At 35.5% G+C, this 20,474-nt stretch overlaps 1 protein-coding gene across 1 annotated transcript in view; it reads left to right on the top strand.

Annotated features, from left to right (window-relative positions):
• Positions 1 to 20,474, top strand: part of TMTC2 (transmembrane O-mannosyltransferase targeting cadherins 2) — a 239,671-nt gene that overhangs the window by 181,837 nt on the left and 37,360 nt on the right. Inside the window, exons 8-9 of the mRNA XM_065743218.1 lie at positions 2,465 to 2,586; positions 17,260 to 17,341. Coding sequence (XP_065599290.1) covers positions 2,465 to 2,586; positions 17,260 to 17,341 — 204 coding nt within the window. The remainder of the gene's footprint in view (positions 1 to 2,464; positions 2,587 to 17,259; positions 17,342 to 20,474) is intronic.

The raw sequence follows: 20,474 nt of genomic DNA, 5'->3' as shown, positions 1-20,474 counted from the left end.
ATGTCTACTTACATTTCTTTTTAAAAGATCTTGTTGCCAATTGCTTGAAATTTTGCCAAATTGTAACATTTTGGGCTGGAATTTTCTACGTAAAAAGAAGAAAAAGGCAATATGTTTTCCATATTTCCTGTATCCTAAGTGGAGCAGGAGCCTCTGGGAAAAATTGTATGCAATCAAATAATTAAACATTCTGCCACAAAGCAAACATCCAGGGAGAGGAGTTAAGGAGAGCACATAGCTTGAATTTTTTCAATTTCAGTGCTTGATTTCTTGGCTTTGTTTAGTGCACGGTAAGATGTATTATGCATAACATTATGCTACTTATTTGTGAGTGTCAGCATAGCGGGAAAAAATCATTACCACGTTGTTAATATCTGAATTTGATCACAGGTTATGGAGAGTGTTCATGCTGTATTTACTGTTGCTTTTTCCCCACCTTGAATGCTTTTTTGTTTTTATTTGACTTGCGCTCTTGGAGTTGTTCTTTTAGCTTGGCCCTAACCAGCAAGAGAGTGACTTGGGTACTGCTGGGACTAAAACATCAGCTCCTTTTGTATGCAATCAGATGTCCAAGAATATGATGTGAATACAGAATGTTCTGTAGACCCTTGAAGTAGAAATCCTGGTCTACTGCTTGTTCTAAATTACTCAAAAAAGGGCAATGATCACAATTCAGTTAAAGAAAGGTAGATTTGCTTATCTACCCCAAGGATCAGGGCTCACTAAATACTCCAGAAGGAGGGATCTCCAGGTAGAGATCCTTCTCTTGTGGCAGTCAGCCCTCTAATGAGGTTTAGGGAGGGGAAGAACCAGATTCCACCCCTTCTGGCCCCACAGTGCATTGCTTTCACCTGTGCTCCCAGGGCTGGCTGTGTCCCTTCACCAGGTGCTCAGGTTTAGGCTGTGACTTAGCAATTCCCTTCCCATCTGGAAACTTAAACTTGTGCTATATTTTGCTAAGGATTCCTGTGTCTTATGAAAAAATACAGGAAAAAAAGAAGTCTAGTGATACGATGAAATCCTGACACTGTGGTGGGTGTTTTCAGTAGTTCGCTTGGGAACAGTCACATATACAACTAGAACCCATGCAAAAGAATTGTGTAATCGTAGAGTCATAGAACTTGCTTGAGTTAGAAGGGACATAAAGGATCAATTTCCAGCTCCCCTTGCCACAGGCAGGGTTGCCAGCTGCTAGGTCACATATTGGATTAGATTGCCAAGGGCCCCATCCAACCTGGTCTTAAACATCTCCAGAGACGAGGCGTCCACAGCTTCTCTGGGCAGCCTGATCCAGCACCTCACTGCTCCCTCAGTGAAGAACTTCCCTCCTGACATCTAATCTGAATATTCAGATTAAACTAAAGGAAGGAAATCCTTCCTTTAGTTTAAAAACATTCCTCCTTATCCTAACACTGCCTACCCATGTAAAAAGTTGATTTCCCTCATGTTTCTAAACGCTCATTAAATACTGGAAGGCAACAATGATGTCTCTCCACAGCCTTCTCTTTTGTAGGCTGAACAAGCCTAGTTCCTCCAGCCTATCTTCATAAGAGAGTTGCATCAGTACTTGGATTGTCTTTGTGGCCTTTCTCTGGACCCTCTCCAAAAGAGGGAGATGCAGAGAATTAATTTGAAAGCTATTTTTCTTCACCACTTTGTACTTGTTTATAGTGCTATTTCCAACCTTCAAGAAATTGGATTGTATTGTTTTTGGAGATATAGCTTTGCCCAGTCAGAGTATAAATCTTTTCTCAGAATCTTGAGGACTGCAATTATATATACTGCACCACGTCCTTCTGACATTCTGTTCTTCAGCATTGCCTTCCTTGGCCTTTCACAGTAAATGGTTTTATTTTGAAAAAAGTCCAACTTTGATCTTTTCATATTCAACTTCGTAGCAATTTGAAGATTATGAATGCTGTATTATAGTTTAATTTTTTTTGTGGCAGATGACCTAATTTGGCTGCCTTTGGAGGTTACACTTCTTGGTGTCTTGCTCTCCCTCCAAAGTGGTTTCAAGACTGCTTTCTTAACTTTATCTATTTTTTTAAAAAAGTCTAAATTCTTGATGTGTTGTGGTTAATTGCAAACTCATTCTATATTCTTCCTTCTACTCCATGCTCTGCAAGGTAGACTGATGGCAAAGAAGTAACTTTTCTGTAGTAGATGTGATAAAAATGCTGTTACTTTGAGACTTCTGACTGAAACTTGGCAGCTGGAGCTCCCTCTTGCAATTCTATTACAAGGCTTCCTAAACCACGTTCTTTCAGCCTTAGTGAGGCTATAACTTAAAAGTCTCAGTGAGACTATTTACTGTTATTTTAATTGCAGATGTTCAAAGCACTTCACGCTTTCCAAGATCTTTGCCTATTTAGTAAATAGAAAATTACAAATGAGATAATATATCTATGGGGAAACTTGAACATTTTGGGATATTCTCACAAGCATTTTTTTGACCCTGTAGGAGAAGCCTACATGAGAATGAGCCGATTGCCAGAAGCAGAGCGCTGGTACGTGGAGTCACTGCGATCCAAGAGCGACCACATCCCAGCACATCTCACCTATGGGAAACTTCTGGCTCTGACGGTGAGTTAATCAGCAGCTCCTGGGAGTCTTTTGAGTAGTTGAGGTGGAGGGACAGGAAGCCTTTGGCCTGAAAATTACTGCAGTATTTAAGCTGTGATTTTAAATGAAGGAATTTGAAAGTGCATGGGTTGTTTTGTTGGTTTTCTTTTTTGAAATCCATTCCTTACCTGTCACCACCCCTGTCCGAGAAGAAAACAGTTTTCCAAGAATTGAAGCTTTATAATATTTGATCTAGAATGACATCTTTATCAGTAACTAGGTCATAAGTAATGATATAAAAAATTATATAGTGCTTGACCCCAGTTTGTTGTGGCAATCTATGGTGGAGGTAATTATGTCACCTGGACTTTGCGAATTAAGTGTCTCATGCTTTGGATTTACACTTCTTCAAAAGTATCTCTTTGAGTTTCTGAGGAGAAATACTCAACTCCTGTCTAAAAGCTACTTCTAAAAACTCAGAAGAGTAGGACTTTTTCATCTCTTCCGAATTTACTCTGCCTTTTGAGTACAGAGAAACTTTTAACTCCAGCTAAACTAGCCCCATGATAGTTATAGCAGACAGTGCCAGTCGTCCTTGATTTTCACAAGTTTTGGAGACGAAAAGAGTTTTCTATTCTACTCACTAAAATAGTCCTGTTTTAAAACTACCTTTCATTTGTTTCCCAATTCACATTGCCATTTTTTACTGACAATATTATCTTCCTGTTTCTTCCACATTTTCTTTCACTGTTTGTTCCAGCAGTTCCATATTCCCTTTCTGTGGTCTATATATGTATGTGTACCTTTATAGGTTCTTCAGTCTTATGTTTCAGCCTGATTAGTTTCCTCAGCTTTTCACTAGCTATAAGTTTTTTATCTGACCTTGTTTATGCCTCATCCAAAATGTGTCCTTGGACACAGGGTAGAGTTCAAGTGAAGAAAAATTGTTTATAATTAATTTTGGATGATCCATTGCTATAGAACAGAAGACTTCTATCTGAGCAACAAGTGACAATATAATTAGAAAGGATTAAAAATGGTTCTGTGTTATCACATGATGTCCTATAGACAGTTTGATAAAAGTGGTCTGGATGAGAGTTTTCACCTTCAACTGAAAGGCGAGCTTTTAGTGTTGTATCCCCAGTGTGTGTCAATTTCAGTCTCTGGAAAGGCATTTTTATGACATGTTTTATTAAAATTTCCAGTTCCAGGTAAAATTTCTCAGATATTCTTAAATGCATGCACTCACCGATTACCTTCCTCTGGAATAAAATAGTTTATACAGCCTAAAGTTCCTTAATTTACCTTGCTTTTCCGATAGATCTCATTACATCTTGTACCTAAGAACAATATCAGAAAGTCTGTATTATTAGATTCCGTTCAAATCTTTGACGTAGAAATTCCAATTGATTAGAATTACTGTGGGAAAAGAAAGAGTTTTCTCAATTAAAATCCATTTCTCTCTTTTTTCTACACCTTGTACTTCTATGGTTAATTCTGTACATTTTCTGAACTGCTGAGTATATGAAATATAAAAACCACTAAGGAAAATCTTACAGTTAGTCTGGGAAAAAATCTCAGTTTTCTTCAAGATAACGAGACTTCAAAATCTGATAACTCCCTAAAAATATTGCGAGTCATAAAAAAGAAATTCTGAATTTTGTGAATGTTCAGTTACACGTTTAGATATAAGTGGCATACCTGAACTATGGGAAGGAAGTGATAACTTATGTACATAGATTCTTAAAGTAGAATTGAACCATTTACTTCTCTCCAGGGATATAAACACAAGATACTTATGAGGTGGATTTTGCCTTGAGGATCTGAACTATGCTTGTGGAAGAATGTATCCTATTAGCAAAATGAACAGGTCTTTGAAGACCACGTAGCTCCTTTTGCCAATAAAATACTCTGCCTGCCCTTTCTCAGTGCATACTTGCTAGACCGTACTCACTGTTGGCCATACTGTACTCTGTTCTCATCACATCTGTTTATCATAATCTCTTCACACTTTTTTCTATTATTACTGTCTCTACTTCTGATATTCAGGGGAATGTGTATAGATTGGTTTCAAGTCCATTCTAATAACAGCTGCATAAACTGAAAAAGCATCGCTGATGTCTGTCTGACCTATAGTAACATCTTTACAAACATGAGAAAACACATCAATGTCAGTGTAATTAGAGGTAGTAGAAAGTTTTTTCAGGTGGATATTTCATCCATGAGAAAAAAAAATTAATCTGCGTTTTATGAGGTAAAATTTGGTATTTGTTTCATTTAATTCTTTGAGTTACAAAGCTTGAAAAGACATTCAATAAGAAATTGGATGATGGAGAGATTTGGCAGTAGAATATGAATTTTTGTCTCCATGTTGGTCTCATTTGTCCCTAATCAGTTTTGCAGTCTACCATCTGCTCGATGATTCATATTAAATGAGTTTTGACTAGTTTCTAATATTCTAGCCTGTCCTGGTTCTAGTTCCCATCACAAATATATGATGCCATAACTGACATCCTTCCTACAAGTCTTCATAGACTTCCTTGGAATTCAGTACTGTTAAGAACTGCTCCCTTTGGTATAGTTACTTTAGTCCATACTGAAATGGAGGTACCACTCTGATTTATTCTTCACTTAAACTTTGCTACCTAGGCTTCTGGTCATTTATTCACATCACAGCTGATGTATTTATGAGAGAGAGAGAAAATCCTACTTCAGTAAGTTTTCAGATGTTAGAAGAGAGATGGTTTAGAGGCTTGTATCTCCTCATCTGTCATCTGGATTTTTTGGAACTAAGCCTTCAGACTTTTTGCAACCCTTTGAGTATAAGTGCCAAAACCAAACTATTGATAACACTTCTCTGTCTATTTCCCAGGAGAGAAAGGTGAGATGGATGATAAAGTGAGGGATGGGAGAGGGTGCTAATATAGACTGAAAATTCTTCTCAGTCAGTAAAATTGAGGGATGAGGGGTGAGAGGAGGATTGTTTCAGACAAGTTCCATATTTCCAGCCAAAAGCAATTGTACTATTGAAAAAAAAATCAATAAAATCTAACCCGTAAAGTTCACAAATTCGGCTGTTTTACTTCCTGACTTAAATTCCAATAAAGTGGCTTAATTTTAACCTTAGTCTTTTGCCTTCTGAAGTCTGCTGCCAGTATTAATGGTTACTGAGAGCAGCATGGCATGATTCCTTTATTCTGTTCGTGCCAATCCTGATACCTGGGCCATCTTCTTGTGCCTTCTGAGTGTTTTTACCTTCCAGTGAAGAAATGAGAGGCTGACCTATGCCCAGCATGTAGATTGCAGAGATTGTAAAATTGCTTATTCATTATATCAGGCTCTTGTTTCCCGATTTTCAGCAAAAGTTTGTCATAGATAGGGACAGAGAGACAAATGAACATTCTAGAGTGCAATACATTGTTTTATTCATGTTATCTGGCCTTGATTCTGTCAGACACAAACTAGCATCTCTGCACGTGAGAAAGCATGTTTTCTAAATTCATGATTCTTTTTTTTTTCTTTTTCCTTCTCTTTTAATAATGGATTCTACAGCACACATAAAATACAGGCACTGTATATTAGGTCAGTTTAGTAGCTTAACAATGAAAAAAAAGGTTTTTTTTTCTTTTGTTTCCAACTAGAACAATAATCCACTTAGGCAGTCTTGTCTATTAGGTCTACTGTGAGCAGGTAATTAAATGAGGTGATATCTCAAGGACTTTTCCAAGTTAATTTTTTCTGTAATTCTGTGTAACTTGTTTTGATGCTGAAGATAGCTCCAGTTTACTAAAGTGCATTGTTCTGAATAAAGGTCCATGTATACATGTAATTTAAAAGCTTATTATTCTCTTCTATTGAAAAGAGAATTCAAAAGAGGGTTTGTTTCTTCTGGAATGGGTTACCTTTTGTAAAGTAATGAATTGCATCGCTTTTACAGCTTTAAAAACATAAAGCATAATTCATCCACTATGATAAACTTAAAATGATTGGAATTATGCCATGAATGACAGATACTAATTCGTGTCCATATCTATATCCATTTACACGTAGCTAATGTTGCTGCTGCTCCAAAGGGCAATTTAAATTTTAAACTTCAATTTTATGAGAGAATAAATGAACAACAGCAAACAAAAGCATATTCTATGCTATTTACTTTTCCTTTTGCTAATTCTCATGCTTTTTTATATGCTCAATATGCCCACATAAAAATTGTCCATGATTTCATTCATAAGCTTCCATACAGTTTAGGAACTGTTAAAAGACAACATGATGTTATTTCTGGGCACATTTCTCCTCCCTACAGACGAACACCATGAGAAACCTGAGTATTAGTAAGCAGTATGTTTATTTCTGGAAATGATTTAATGGATAGGTCGAAATGTACTTATTTACAATATGCAAGCAAGTTCTTAAAGTTGTTTTTTTTTCCTTTTTTTTCTTTTGAGGCTAGAATTATGAGAAAATTGTTAATTTAAGGTGATACAAGCTCGCTCTGTAACGGGTTATTGGACAAACCTGAAGAAATAATATCTTCTTCTTTAAAGGCTATGTAATTTTTTGCCCATATATATCTGATAATGTGGAATAATGCAAAATCAAGGAAACCCAATAAATGTATAACTTGAAATTAAAACCCAAGTAAAACCAGGTTCCCTCTGGAAGCCTGTTGATGACTACTTCTTATCCAGCAATAATAATTTGAAATGTTAGATGCAGAATTTCTGCTCAAATTGTTCTCATTTAAACATACTTCATGAATAACTGTAAAGATACATACAAAAAAATCAAAATACACTGTCCAGCTTGTTATAACTGGAATTTACATTGTAATATAAACTATAGGAACAGAATACAAAGTGCACACACAAACACACTCACATGAACACACACAAAGGTGTTAATTTGTCATTGATTCTTGAAATGCCTAAGTGGTTGCCTAAGTTGAGTGCAAATTTATGTCTCTATTCCTGTTCACGTTTCTCGGTACAGGAAATGATAGGTGGATTTCTGCTGTGCATGCAGAAAATTACTCACTAACTTAAGGTGCCGAAGGAATGGCTAATGAATTTAGTCTTACTGCCTGGTATATAAGTCGCAGATATTTCATAACCCATATATTGGATACTGTTACATGTTTATATCTGAAAATTACAGCTCACTGGGCTACAGTTTTCCTTAAAAAGTATTAGAACGGTAAAAAAATTAGTGGTTAAAAAGCATGAATACAGTAGCTCAACCAGTAGAAAAGTTGAAAGACAGACAGATGACAGGGTCTTATCTTTCTTTATTGTGCATTTTTCAGAAACGTAGCTGTTTAGGAGTGCAGTGCTTTAGAATTAAATATTTCCAATCATTTTTTGTATCTTTAACTTATGCTGCATAAATTGCTTGATAAATTTATTTGTCAATATGACTTAGCTGGTCTACAGTAGTACGTGAGTCTAGAGTCATAGCACCTTGGGCTCAGCCATTGCTTAGGTAATTTATTTTTATATATCAAAGAAAAGATAATAAAGCCTGTAAGAGGCTTTACAGTCGTGAGGTTCCCAGTTCTAAGATAAAAATGAGTCTGTCAGAATGACAGTACCAGGTGAGGCCTTGAGCATACGCTGTAATTCATTTTCCATTTCATGAACAGGAGAAAAAAGATTGGCTATCATGATAAAGAAAAATTGTGCATAACTAAAGCTTTTACTATTTTATTTTCTCCTCTCATGTTAATGTGTTCTTAGAGAAAAGACTGAGAAACCCTCCCTTCTTATGGCTGGCCTCTGCCGTCAGGCAGTGCATGGTTGTTGTTGTAGCACTCTAATCTGAGAAGCTTTACTTCAATTATAGATGTATTTGAAGATTTGTCTCATCTGTTCTGAGTGAAGTTGAGCCCACAAACCACCCCTCATAGCTTCCAGTGGTGCCTATAATCACTGATGTACTTAGGGACAGCCCCATATTGTAACATTTATCATGTCACATACAGGAATTACAGGCTTTAACTGTATTTCTTTCAAGAAAATAGCACAATATTTCTTCCATTTTATGTGGCTCCACACAGTGCTGTTAATCTCCTCTTTTCAATGACTTGGAAAATCACCCAAAGTGCTTTAAGAAAAATTTACTTTGCCTTGTAAAATTTCTGGGTTATGGATCCAAACCATATAAAATTTAGTAATAATCATCATAGAAGTTTCTTTAAAATCTAGAATATTTTATTTTATTTTAAAACATTTTCTCAAAAGAGGGATAATGAGAAAGGGTGACAAAGACTGGTAGAAGCTGGCACTGTTTTGAATTAAAATAAAAGAATCAGAAGTTAAATACTGAAGAAATTCAATATATTTTTAAAGTTTTAGAGTATTTACTTCTTTGTGGGTGGTGGTATTTTTGCCTGTTGTTTATTGCTTATTTTTCTGACAAACAGGAGGTTAGAATGCTATGCTGCCATTGTTGGTTAGCTGCTAAATTACTCAGAGTGCTACTTTAAAATATCCCGCTGTATTCACCAATTGCTGTAGTCCTTGAAAGTCATCTTAAAATAAGTGAAAACCTAAAAATAAATGGAAGGTAAGAGGAGCAGAAAGACATGGGACAGCATAGGCGAAGGGAAGATAGTACAGTAATGAATAGATTAATTCAGCAATTGCCATTTCTGTAATTATTTGCTTGTTCCAGCATGGAAAGGAAATCCATGTTTCTGTTGGAAAGTTCTATTATTTTTTTATTTCACCATTTGAATGCTACCAATTGCTATTGACATAACCATTTAGAAGGAAGCAGGGGCAAAGCAGTACAGTCATGAAGTCAGAAGAGTCATGGCTGTTTTTAAGAGCATTTGAAAAGCTGCATGTTAAATTCAGGTGCTATTTCCTAAAAAAGTTTAATAGCTCTTTTAATAATTAATTTACATCATATTTTGATAGTTCCTCTATATCAATAGAATATGTATTTTTAGTAATATTTCAGTAGGAATGAAAAATAAATGACTATGCATATGTAAATCTTTCACCTTTGAATTGACATTTTCTGAGTGGGTCACTTGATTAGATGAACAAAGCTGTTAGATATTTCATTTTGGGAGGATAAATCTCTTAGCTGTTAGCACTGTATCTAGGAAGATGTTTTAATCAAAATCAGATATATCACTTAAATTCCCATCATAACCAAGTGTAAATGGCACTAAATCCTTCAGTGGGCTCCATAGAAAATCAGTGGAGCCAAGCAATGGCTGCTTCTACTTCTCTGTTGTATTCAAATTGTCTTTGGAATCTGACACAGATACCGTAATTTTTCTTGCCACTCTAAATCCCTTAGGGGTTAAAAGTGATCCAAGCACAAAGCTTGGATTTAGTTCTGAAATCTGCAAAATGCCAGAAGTTGTTTTTGTTTCCAGTTTTAAACCAATTTGTTTGTAAGGGATGGGCAAGTCCCCCTCCAGCGTGGCAAGTTATGTTTATTGACTTCAGAACCATGAGCCCTATTTTAATTAGGTTTCATTATCTGGTGTATCTGGAGCATTAACACCTCCAGGCTGAATGTCAGGATTTCCAAACTGCAGAAATCTCAATAACTGACATCTATTGGGCTTGTGTTTTTTCTGAGGTTGGCCGCATGCCATAAATATTGCACCCAGAAATTACTTTTCAGTCCCCTTAGGACATATGTTTGGCTACGTGCCAAATATAACATAACTAATTGTAAAACAGTATTTTCATTTAAATAGAAAATATCCATCTAACTAGTTGGTAAATTACTCTGGCGCACGTATTCAGATCTGTAACCCCTAACTAACCTCCTTCTGGGATCTCATCTTCTGTATCTTGTTTCTGATTTCCAGTAGACAGGAAAAGGGGAGCCCGAAACTTCTTGCTTTATTCAACATAAATTTAAAGCTTGTTATAGAAAACACCGCTGACACAGGATGAACTGCTTTCATGAAATAAAGAGATCTTTTTGTTTTGTTACGTGGTGGGAAATAGCTGCCAGTCACCCGTTATTACTCCATATGTAGTAATTTTGTCAGTAATCACAGAAGAATGCAAGATAGAAGCCAAATTTACCCTGGAAGAAATTCATAGGGTTCAGGGAAATCAGTATGTGGAGATGGTGAATTTATGTCCTACTGAATTGCTGTTGAAATATAAGTAGATATTAATATACTACTTTATCAGAAAATATAAAATGTGGCTTAAGATGGAATGGAAAAGAAAAAGAAAGTACCTAATGTGGAAATGTACATTTCACTACATATTCTTGAAATAAAATCATCTAAAGCTTAATGACCATGGTGAACACTTCAGTATAGATCTAGACAGTAAATAATTCACAAGGTATGAATCAAATGTATTTTTTGAAGTTTACTTAAGGCTGTACCCAATCTTCCTGAGTGTTAACAGTGATTTTAAATGAAGTAAATAAATTTTAGGCACTGTTGCCCGTAAAGAAAGACCAAAAAATAGACATACATATATATTTTAACAGACCTTTGTGAAAAACAAACAAACAAACAAAGCCCTCTGCCTGTATTTCTGTATCTTATAGCTTTAGTGAAACCTGTGGGGTTTTTTTTTGTTTTAGTTTTTGTTTTTTGTGATATGAGACACATAAAACAAGAAAATGGGTGGGAAATAACTTTAATATATTATTACTTAATCAGATACATACTATTTTACTTGAAGAAAATATCACCTTAATATACTATGATGCATGCCCCAAGCCAGCGAAGTTATGAGCTTTGCTTTAGATTCCTAAATCTGTATGTAAGCAGTGATGTCACATTCAAAAATGCTTAAGCTCCAGTGGATTCCCACCAAAGTCAGTGCTTAAATCTCTACTCTCTGGTTATCATGTCATTAATTATCCTCATAGATGTAGCCTCAAGAACCCACTTTATATTATTACTTTCTAAAATAAACTTGACTCATAGTAAAATTCCTCTGACTTCAGGAGAAACGGGCGAGCAGATGGATTTTTAGTCCGCAGGAAATACACCTATGTTTGAAGGAGGACTAGGGTGATATATCTAGATGGAAGTGAGCCACTTAATGTGCAAATAGTGGATTAAACAAAATCAAGATATTGCAGTGTATTGATTGTATGAAGGCTGATTTCTTGAAGTAACACACTGGATTACATACACAGTATTCATAGACTAGCCTGTGTGAAGATACTGGTCCAGTGAAATGGCTAGGGGGTAGAGAGCAACATTTAAAGACCATGTGAATGTGTCACACTGGGAAAATAAAGAAAGTTGACTCACAGTGACTATCAAGTAAACATTTGCACATGATGAATTATTGGGCACAGGTTTATACACTAATTTCCTCCAAATATCTTGCTCCCATAAACTGAGTTGAATGTATTACAGTAGAGAGAAACAATACTGTCTTGCTCATTTTATTAGAGAGACACACTTTGGTGTATCAGTGTTAGAAATTGTGATGTTTCGCACTGTGATCATCTAAAGATATGGGAGACAAAGCTTTTGTTTGAAAGCATAACATGTTTTACAAACCCATTGATATTTGTTGGACAGTGTTGAAAGAAGGGCTTTGGAGGGCTGTAATCTCCACCTCCAAAGGCTGTTTGGTTTTTGTTGTTGTTTTGTTTCTTTGTTTTGTTTTTCATAAAATATACTAATCACTGCAAATCTTGCCTCATTTATTTGTGTTTTTCTGGACCAGCTGTCAATTATTAGAAGTCACTTCATCTTTACGATGTTGAGTTGTTTTTATTTTGTGGTGGTAAAGATAAGATGAAGAGGCAGGATTTGTATCTTTGCTGCAAAGGGGGTTAGAGGCTGGGATAAATTTTGGACCTGCAATGTGAATAATGCATGTCCCATGTATTTCATTGGCTTAGCACTTCATGTGCATTCCCAAATAATTCAGAGTAATAAAAGAAGAGTTGTGGAAACATGGCAAATAGGGGGAAAAGGAAGAATCTGCTGACTTAGATGCTTAAAAAATACTAGATTTTAAATTTATTTCTTAGTAGTAAGAGGAAGAATGAAGACCTTGTATGTCAGTGACCTCACTGTAAGATGTAATTCTCTAACTAAAAACTTTTGAAGAGTTTATTGCTAATTTACTCATTTATACGTAGTTAAAATTATGTTTTTACCATCCCTTGGAAAAATTTATAAAGCAAAAAGAAATGGTTGTGGAACAGATGTACAGGTCTGCAGTAACTTAAAGAAAGCTGAAACAAAATCACAAGTTCAGGTCAGATATTCTTCCTCTCCTAGTACACTCTGTTACTGAGATGCGTGTCTAAAGGGAAAAAAGGAAATATCTAAAATAACTGTTTATTATGTATTTAATGTCTGTATTTTTATCAATTTTCTGTTAAGAAATGTTTTCCTGTAATTCAGCTCCTTTTATTAAAAAGGAAATACTTGCCAAAAAAAAATTTGAGCCAATTTGGGGAATTACAGTCAGCTGCATTTGTGATGCAAATTGCAATTACACTATTGCCAGGTAAAGCTGGTGCAACTGAATTGCAGAGTGAAGTCTCTGCTCTACTGATTAAACCCTCGTGCATTTTGGAGAATGATGAATATTTACAAAATACGAAATCAGTTTAAAATTGCAGAGACCACCTAACAAGTAGAACCACCTCGCTGGTAGCCACTGTATCATGGTAGTTTACACAAGAGGGTTATTCAGAGCTGCTCAGCTGTATTAGCCTTTTCCGATTTTATTAGCATCTCAGGGTTCTTGGACCTCCAGCAGCCTGAAGTGCACCAGCTGCCTCAACATGAATTTGGCACAGTTCACCAGCAGAGAGGAAAAAATTGGAGAAGGTAGAAAAAAATAGTCGCTTTGTCTTCAATTTTTAAATATTTTGAAGATAAATGTAAGATATTTTACTAATGTTTCAGCTGCTCTTAGCTAGCTCTTTCTTTCTCCTGGTAATCATATGTCTTTTGTAGGAAAGCCTGTTTGAGCACCTGTCTGCCCATATTAGTAAGATCAGACCCATTGTCTGTTCCGTAGGGAAGAAGCAGCCAAGGAAACAAAACCCTTTGCAGTCTGCATCTACAGAAACCAGGTGTCTTAAAAATCAACTTCCTGAATTCATCTTTAAATATTTAACTGTTTTGCTTCTGAAGCTAGAAGCAACCATCTGATCTGATTTAAGTCTGTGTGGTGTGTGGAGAGCAGGATATCTATGAAAGCCAGGACAACTGGTGTACTAGAGCCATCTGTCAGTCACATTTACTTCTTCACTTTTTAATAGGGAAAGGTGATAAACATTGACAATTCATCCTTACTTGTGCCTGGAAAAAAAGAATCGAGTTTTCTTTATTAATATAAAATGCTGGAGGTTTGTACACATTGTAGGTCTTAGAGTAAGGTCTGCTAAGGAGAATGTCAGCACAGTATTCTGAGCTGATTATTGAACTGATTTTTACAGATTTTTTCCTTAGCAATGAGATTGACATTCATTATTTTATGATCCTGTATCATTATGTCTTAGTGAGCTGAGCAGTCATAAATATGCCAGTGCTTCTGTGCAGAGGATCTCCGTTAGGGCTTGGGTTTGGACCACCTACTTATTTCTCTTGAGGAAAACAGTAGCTGTCAGATAGCACCTTTTCATTAGCTACTGACCTGGGCTGGATGTGAACTGGTGACCAACAGGTGAAAGGTATTTTGTATCCCGTTATTAATCCTCAGAGCCACTGAGTCCTTCTGTTAAAATCTTATGAATAACATTTTTATCCTTCAAACAAGTCTGCTAGCATGGAGTTGAAAACTTATATTTTGGCTTTGTAAAGTTGCCAAAGCATGTGGTTGTGCATATACAACTGCACACCGTCGTACTAGAAATTGGGAGGTTTCCAGTGGCTCTTAATGCCTACATCTGTATAGGTCAGTACACACAGCAATGAACATGCACACAGAATGCCTTCCTGCACTAAGGTACTTTACAGCTGTTTAAACAATTATTGTGGATTTTTATTGAAAGCTATTTTTCCTCCTTATGCTGTATGTTTTCTTTAACTCTGAACCCACATGATGGGAAAGGACAATTGCAGAGTTGCCATCTTAATGTAAACAGTACCTACATTCTGTTATGGAAGTTTAGATGTACATTGGATAGCTGAAAAAAGTCTATGTGTGCTAATAGTTAACTTTGGTCTGAAAGTATCAAATGATTAGATTTTATATCATTTGACATGGAAAAAAAACTTAATGAATCTATGCCGAGGTATAGCAGCAGACAGATGGCAACAGAGAGGACATTTTTACAGAATATGGTGCAAGCTTCCTTATAATGCAAGAAGGTATTTTTATCTTCTCTTTTTTTTTCCTACAAATGTGGATAAATGAAAATAATGGTCAACATGAACTAGTGGGGTTCTGCTGATTATTGTTAGTCAACTCATTTTACGGCTTGGGTAATGTAAGATTTTTTCCCCTTTTACTCTTAATGAGTATTTGGACATACTAACAGCACAGGCATTCTTTTGATACTACATATACTGGCACCTGTCATCATTATGTACTCCAGGTCTACTGAGCTTGGGTGCAATATGCCATCTGGAAAATGCCAAAAAGAGGAGCAGTCATGTTTTTTTGGTAATCCCAGTAAATGAAAATTAATCATGTTTGACAAATGTTTGTAGCTGTCTATTTCTATAGGCTGAAGCTACATATTTTTTACTTTATTCAATGAACTTTTATGTTCTAGAAATAGATACAGAGGCAGAACGCAACCATCTAAAACTAATAATGATCATCTGTTTGAGAAAATCCGCAATGAAGGAAAATCTGTGAATATTAACTCTGACAATATATTCTGATACATGAACTTAGTGCCTGTCATTTTGGAGCCTCAAGGCTGGGCTGTCATAGTACCTTTTGCCAGGCTAAAATGTGCCAGTCTTGGGGTTAAATGTGCAAAATTCAGTGCTTAATTTTAAGTCCCATCACAATCCTCATTATTCTAATCTGAATAATTATTTTACATTGACCCTGATTTACCATGTGTTTTCAAGTGGAGATTATTTTCTTCACATTTTGTTCTCTACTATGTTTGTATGTAATTAAAAAATATATATATATTTTAATCTTTAGATGTGTCTTTACAGCTCGAGTAGATGAGAAAAAATTAGCCTGGACTATGTGTCATGTGATATTCTTTTTTCTTAAAAAAAATAAGGCCACGTTGCAATAGGATATCATGTTCTATCATGTAATTGCTCCATTTGGCTTTCAAGCCTTGTGGTTATGGTTTTAAGGTATATGATTTTACTAAAGTAAGTTTACTGAATAATCAGGCTAAACTCTTACTGCATGTGAGCATTCAGTTTGTGAAACTATGACATTGGAAATGATAATTCTGCTTATATCTCAACCAAGACACTGTCTTGAAAAATTTCCCACTATCTTGGTTTTGATAGAACCCAGTTATGATATATTTCATGTGTGCTTCAGAACTTCTTTCTCTCTTTTTATTTTCTTGTATTTAAGGCCCTTGAGGGGAATACTGAGAATCTGGAGCATATGTAATCATGAACTGACCTCATTATTACTCCTACGTTAACTTGTGGGATAGAGCAGGATGTTTGCAATGTCAATTTCCAGACCACAAAACTTGAGAAATCCTATATCTGTGAAATAACAAGAAGGCCAGCCTTGACAGATGCATACAGCATTACCTTTCTACAAGTTGATAGAGATTAAATGTTCCTCATTACGGAGATCTTCTGTTTTCTAGTACAAACCACAGCAACTAATTTCATGGGGTTAGGATTGGACAGGTCTTAGGTACCTTATCAAATAGCTGCTGCTAATTTGCGTTTGAGTAAGAGACTAGAATAATCCAGTATCTCTGCTTATTTATTTATTTATTTATTATGAAGAGAATAATGGCCACTTACAAATCTACTCTGTCACCTTGTATCCTACATGCAAGTTTAGTATCTTGTTGATTTCAGTGAAAAAAAAAATAAAAATCTAAGGTTTAGAATATTCCTGTTCTTGCCATCATTTCTTGATTTTGATCTTGTGTTCTTTTTTGTTTGTTTGGTTGGTTTTAATTTTTATTTTGTCTTGGCATTGACCACTGTCTTTAAGATTTCTATTTTTCAATTCTGTTTATATTTTATGAATGACAGTACTGACTTGTGATGAAATCTTAATTTCCGCATTAAAATCAGTACTATTTTCCATTTCTGTTCTTTAATTTATGGTGCCTTTACTGTTGACTGTGTATATAGCCATGTGATTTCAGAGAACCAAAGCATTCATCCCCCCCCCCCCTTGTGGCCCCTTCCGTTTTCCCTTCAAAGGAATGACTTAATCTTCCTCCTAAATTCCCTTCTTATTTTATTTCGGGTCTGTAAAATGCTTATCCTGATGCACATCCAGAAAAGTAGCATGGAGATCCAGGTTCACCCTAAACACTTTGCAGTATATTTTTGCTGTATGTATCTGCCATTTATTTACTTCTTGGGCATTGATTATGTTGGACACACTTCTTCCTCAGTCTGGAGTTCTACAACATAAAGTAGCAGGCCACAAAACTTACTGTAACACTTAAGCATTCATGTTTGTTTTCCTCTATTGCCTGGAATTTCAAAATGGTAACTGCATACGATGGCTCCATGTCAACACACTGTTCAAATAAAAATAATCTTAACCAATCCTTCCTTTGTTGTTTTTTTTGTTTCTTTGTTTTTTTATTAAGGGACGCAAGAGTGAGGCAGAAACGTACTTCATGAGGGCAATTCAGCTGGATCCTACCAAAGGAAACTGCTACATGCATTATGGTATGTTTTGGACAGATAGGGTTTCCACACATATACCAGACTTGCTGTTAATCTCTGAGTGATTAAGGATTTGAAAAGTGCTACTGGCAGAATAATTTCTTTAAAGGGAAAGAAACTAATATAGCATGTATAACTTCATTTCCATTTCAATTTGTTAATAACCACAGAGGGAGAGATGAAGACTTTCATATTTTGCATAGCTTTCCTACTGTGAGGGGAATTTCAGTATTGCTGAAATTGCTGGGGTATGAGAAAGGTGACTGCTGCCATATGTTGAAGCTTCATGGCCTGGAATACCATTATTAACAGTTTTAGCCTAACTTTGCTGTCTGACAGTGATTGGGCAACTTAAGTTTAACTTTTGTGCATATGAGTTGTTCTTGTCAGCATGTCAGAATTTTGTTGAAGATTTATGAGTCTTAAATCTACCGTCTTCCAAGCACCTTTATGTCTTGAAATGAATAAGTATTTCAATTTAGTATGTAAGTATAATGTAATATATAATAATGTAAGTATATTCAATATTACTATGTTATGTCATATTAAAGCATGAATCTGTTTAAAGCACATATTTAATTTGAAGGTATCCTTGTAAGTTTGGATTGTTTTTGCTAGATGTGAAAAAAATAATTCCAGATGTGATTACTCCCAAGGAACCAAAAATATTTAACTTTATGGACTAATTCTCACTATATTTTAAAACTGATAACACACGAATCTAAATTTAAAAAAAAAAAAAAGAGAGAGAGAGAGTTACATAGTCTCAATTGGAAAAGATGGAAAGAAGTAATAAATTCCACTATAGTTAAGGGAAAAGGTAGGGAGCCACAGGCACTCTGCATATATCTTTGTATATTGTTTTAATTTCCTCTTCAATTTCTAACCGGTAAATGTAATATAAATGAAAATGAATGGCCAAAACAGAAATTTATTGTCACATAATAATCATATTTTCATCTTGTGCGATCTCTTTGTCTGAATTACTCACGTTTTATTTCTGGTTGGACCTATTCAGTGAAAAAATCTTCATGTTAGACTCCCATAATTAATGCACGTTGTTACTTTGAACATGTCATGGTATTTAAATGAATGTTTGTCAGTGTTTCATAACTCTGCATTGTAGATCATTTCAGTTAGAGATGGCATGTTCTATTCATGCCTGTGCAGGTAGATTTGATAAGCACATAAGCTCCATTATTTTGCTTGGATATTAGTATAGCTGATGATATCTCAAAGTTATGAGGAAAAGTTGCAGAACATTGTTTCTCAAAATCCTTCTCAAGCTTCCCTTCCCTTTACTAATTAAGATATTATTTTTTGTGATTAGAAATTCTATTTTAATACAAATTCAAATGTATGTCCTAACTATCCGTCATGACAGTTGAAGTTAGGAATGCAAAGAATTTATTACAGGCTCAGTCTTTTTTCTCTTCTTTCTCACTACCTGATTAACTTGCCTGTCTTTTCCTGAGGTATTCCTTATGTGCAATTTCTAGTTTACCAGTACACTAAAAGCAAGGTTATTAAAATAACCATTCATGTCTGCTGTATTTGATTCTCAATTACCAGACTACAATATTAAAATAGTGCATTGTTTCCTAATTAAGACCATTCCCTAAAAGCTTTAGCAGAGTTTTACTTTATTGTGTTGCAAGTACAGTGAATGGTTTCCATGCACTTCTACAGTGGTCATTATGTCAAAATAAATGAGATTCTGTTCTGGAGATTGGCAGTGAAAGTCCAAACTTAGTGAGCGTTTGGAATATAGTAGTAAATGTGATACTGAAGGGTTATAGAGATAAGAAGTTTCACTGTACAAGCTACTGGGTCTCCATCATGGATATTTTATACGTAGAGCTCTGTTGAATGCTAGTTAATACTTTTCTTGTGATTGCATAACTTCTGATTGCTTCAGGGAATTTGGTGATGCTATGCTGTGTTAGTATCAGAGTAACTGTAAGGAAGATACACTTCACTTCTGCTTGGCTTACGTGTCCAGATAGTACAGCTAATCTCCAAAACTTGTCATTTCAGGAACAAAACATTGTAAATTTTGAAGAAGATTGTCCTTTTATCTTTCTTCTTCTCCTTTGCTTTCTTGTATTAATCAGGAATCTTCAGTGTATATTGCCAGGGACATTTGTAGTATTAAGCAGGAATCCCTGGTGAACACTGTAAGTGCATCTCTAGATCCCATGAGTTTGTTTTAGCACTTGCTCACAGGTACGGTCCACATTCTATATGTCAAATGTTAAGAGAGAGAGAAATATATTCATATTTTACACACAATCTTTTTTTTTTTTTTTTTTTACTTTTTTTTTTTTTTCTCAACATTAAAGCAGCAAATAAAATAGTTGGCATTGATCCCTAATAAAACACGTACCTCACTGAACAGCCTAATGGAAAGAACAGTCTATTTGGACACAACAGCATGTTAATGGGGTAGCATGAATATATAGACTAAAGATTATCCTCCAAGTGCACGTGTGCACACAGTTATAGTTTCTGTTGCATGGATGTGGAGATGTTCTTTTTGACTTTTTAGTTTTTGGACTTTTTTGGAGCTATCAGAAATGACTGTCGATACACTGTGTCTTTTAAGAGGTTTGTGTTAGTGTTATAAGGTTCTTTAATTCAGGCCAAATGCCAAAGTTATTCTCAGAAGATCTGATTTTGTGCAGGAGTCAGCTAATTTGTTCCCATGAAAACTGAAAGAGAGGTGAAGAACATCTTGGATGCTCCTTGGGATAATACCACAACATATAACTGTACTAGTGTTATAATTTTGTGCAGATCATTTGCTGGCTTTGGATTTCAGTGCATTTAAAACAATGTTTCCCAAACTCAGTGTATATGGAGATATGTGAAGGGAGAACTAGTGGAATAGTGTCAAGAGCTCTGAATCCCTCTGCATTGAGATAGTAGGATGTCGCTTTAAATGATCAGGGGAAGTATCTCTTGCTCCAATGACCAGAGAGCATGGCAGCCCCCTCTGAGACTGAAATGCAGGTAGCTGTTCATCTGTGCTCTCTTTTTTTCTCTTCTTTTCACATGCCATTTACCTGAACATCTGAACTTTGTCCAGAAGCACTGTCTTACAAAGTGTGAGTCTTGATGGGTGATCTGATATAAT

This window comes from Cyrtonyx montezumae, unplaced genomic scaffold (assembly GCF_038088225.1).
Source record: "Cyrtonyx montezumae isolate F1298 unplaced genomic scaffold, pur_monq_1.0 scaffold_3, whole genome shotgun sequence".
Lineage (NCBI taxonomy): Eukaryota > Metazoa > Chordata > Aves > Galliformes > Odontophoridae > Cyrtonyx > Cyrtonyx montezumae.
The sequence above is the reverse complement of the archived record's forward strand: the minus strand, read 5'-3'. Positions and strand labels throughout refer to the sequence as shown.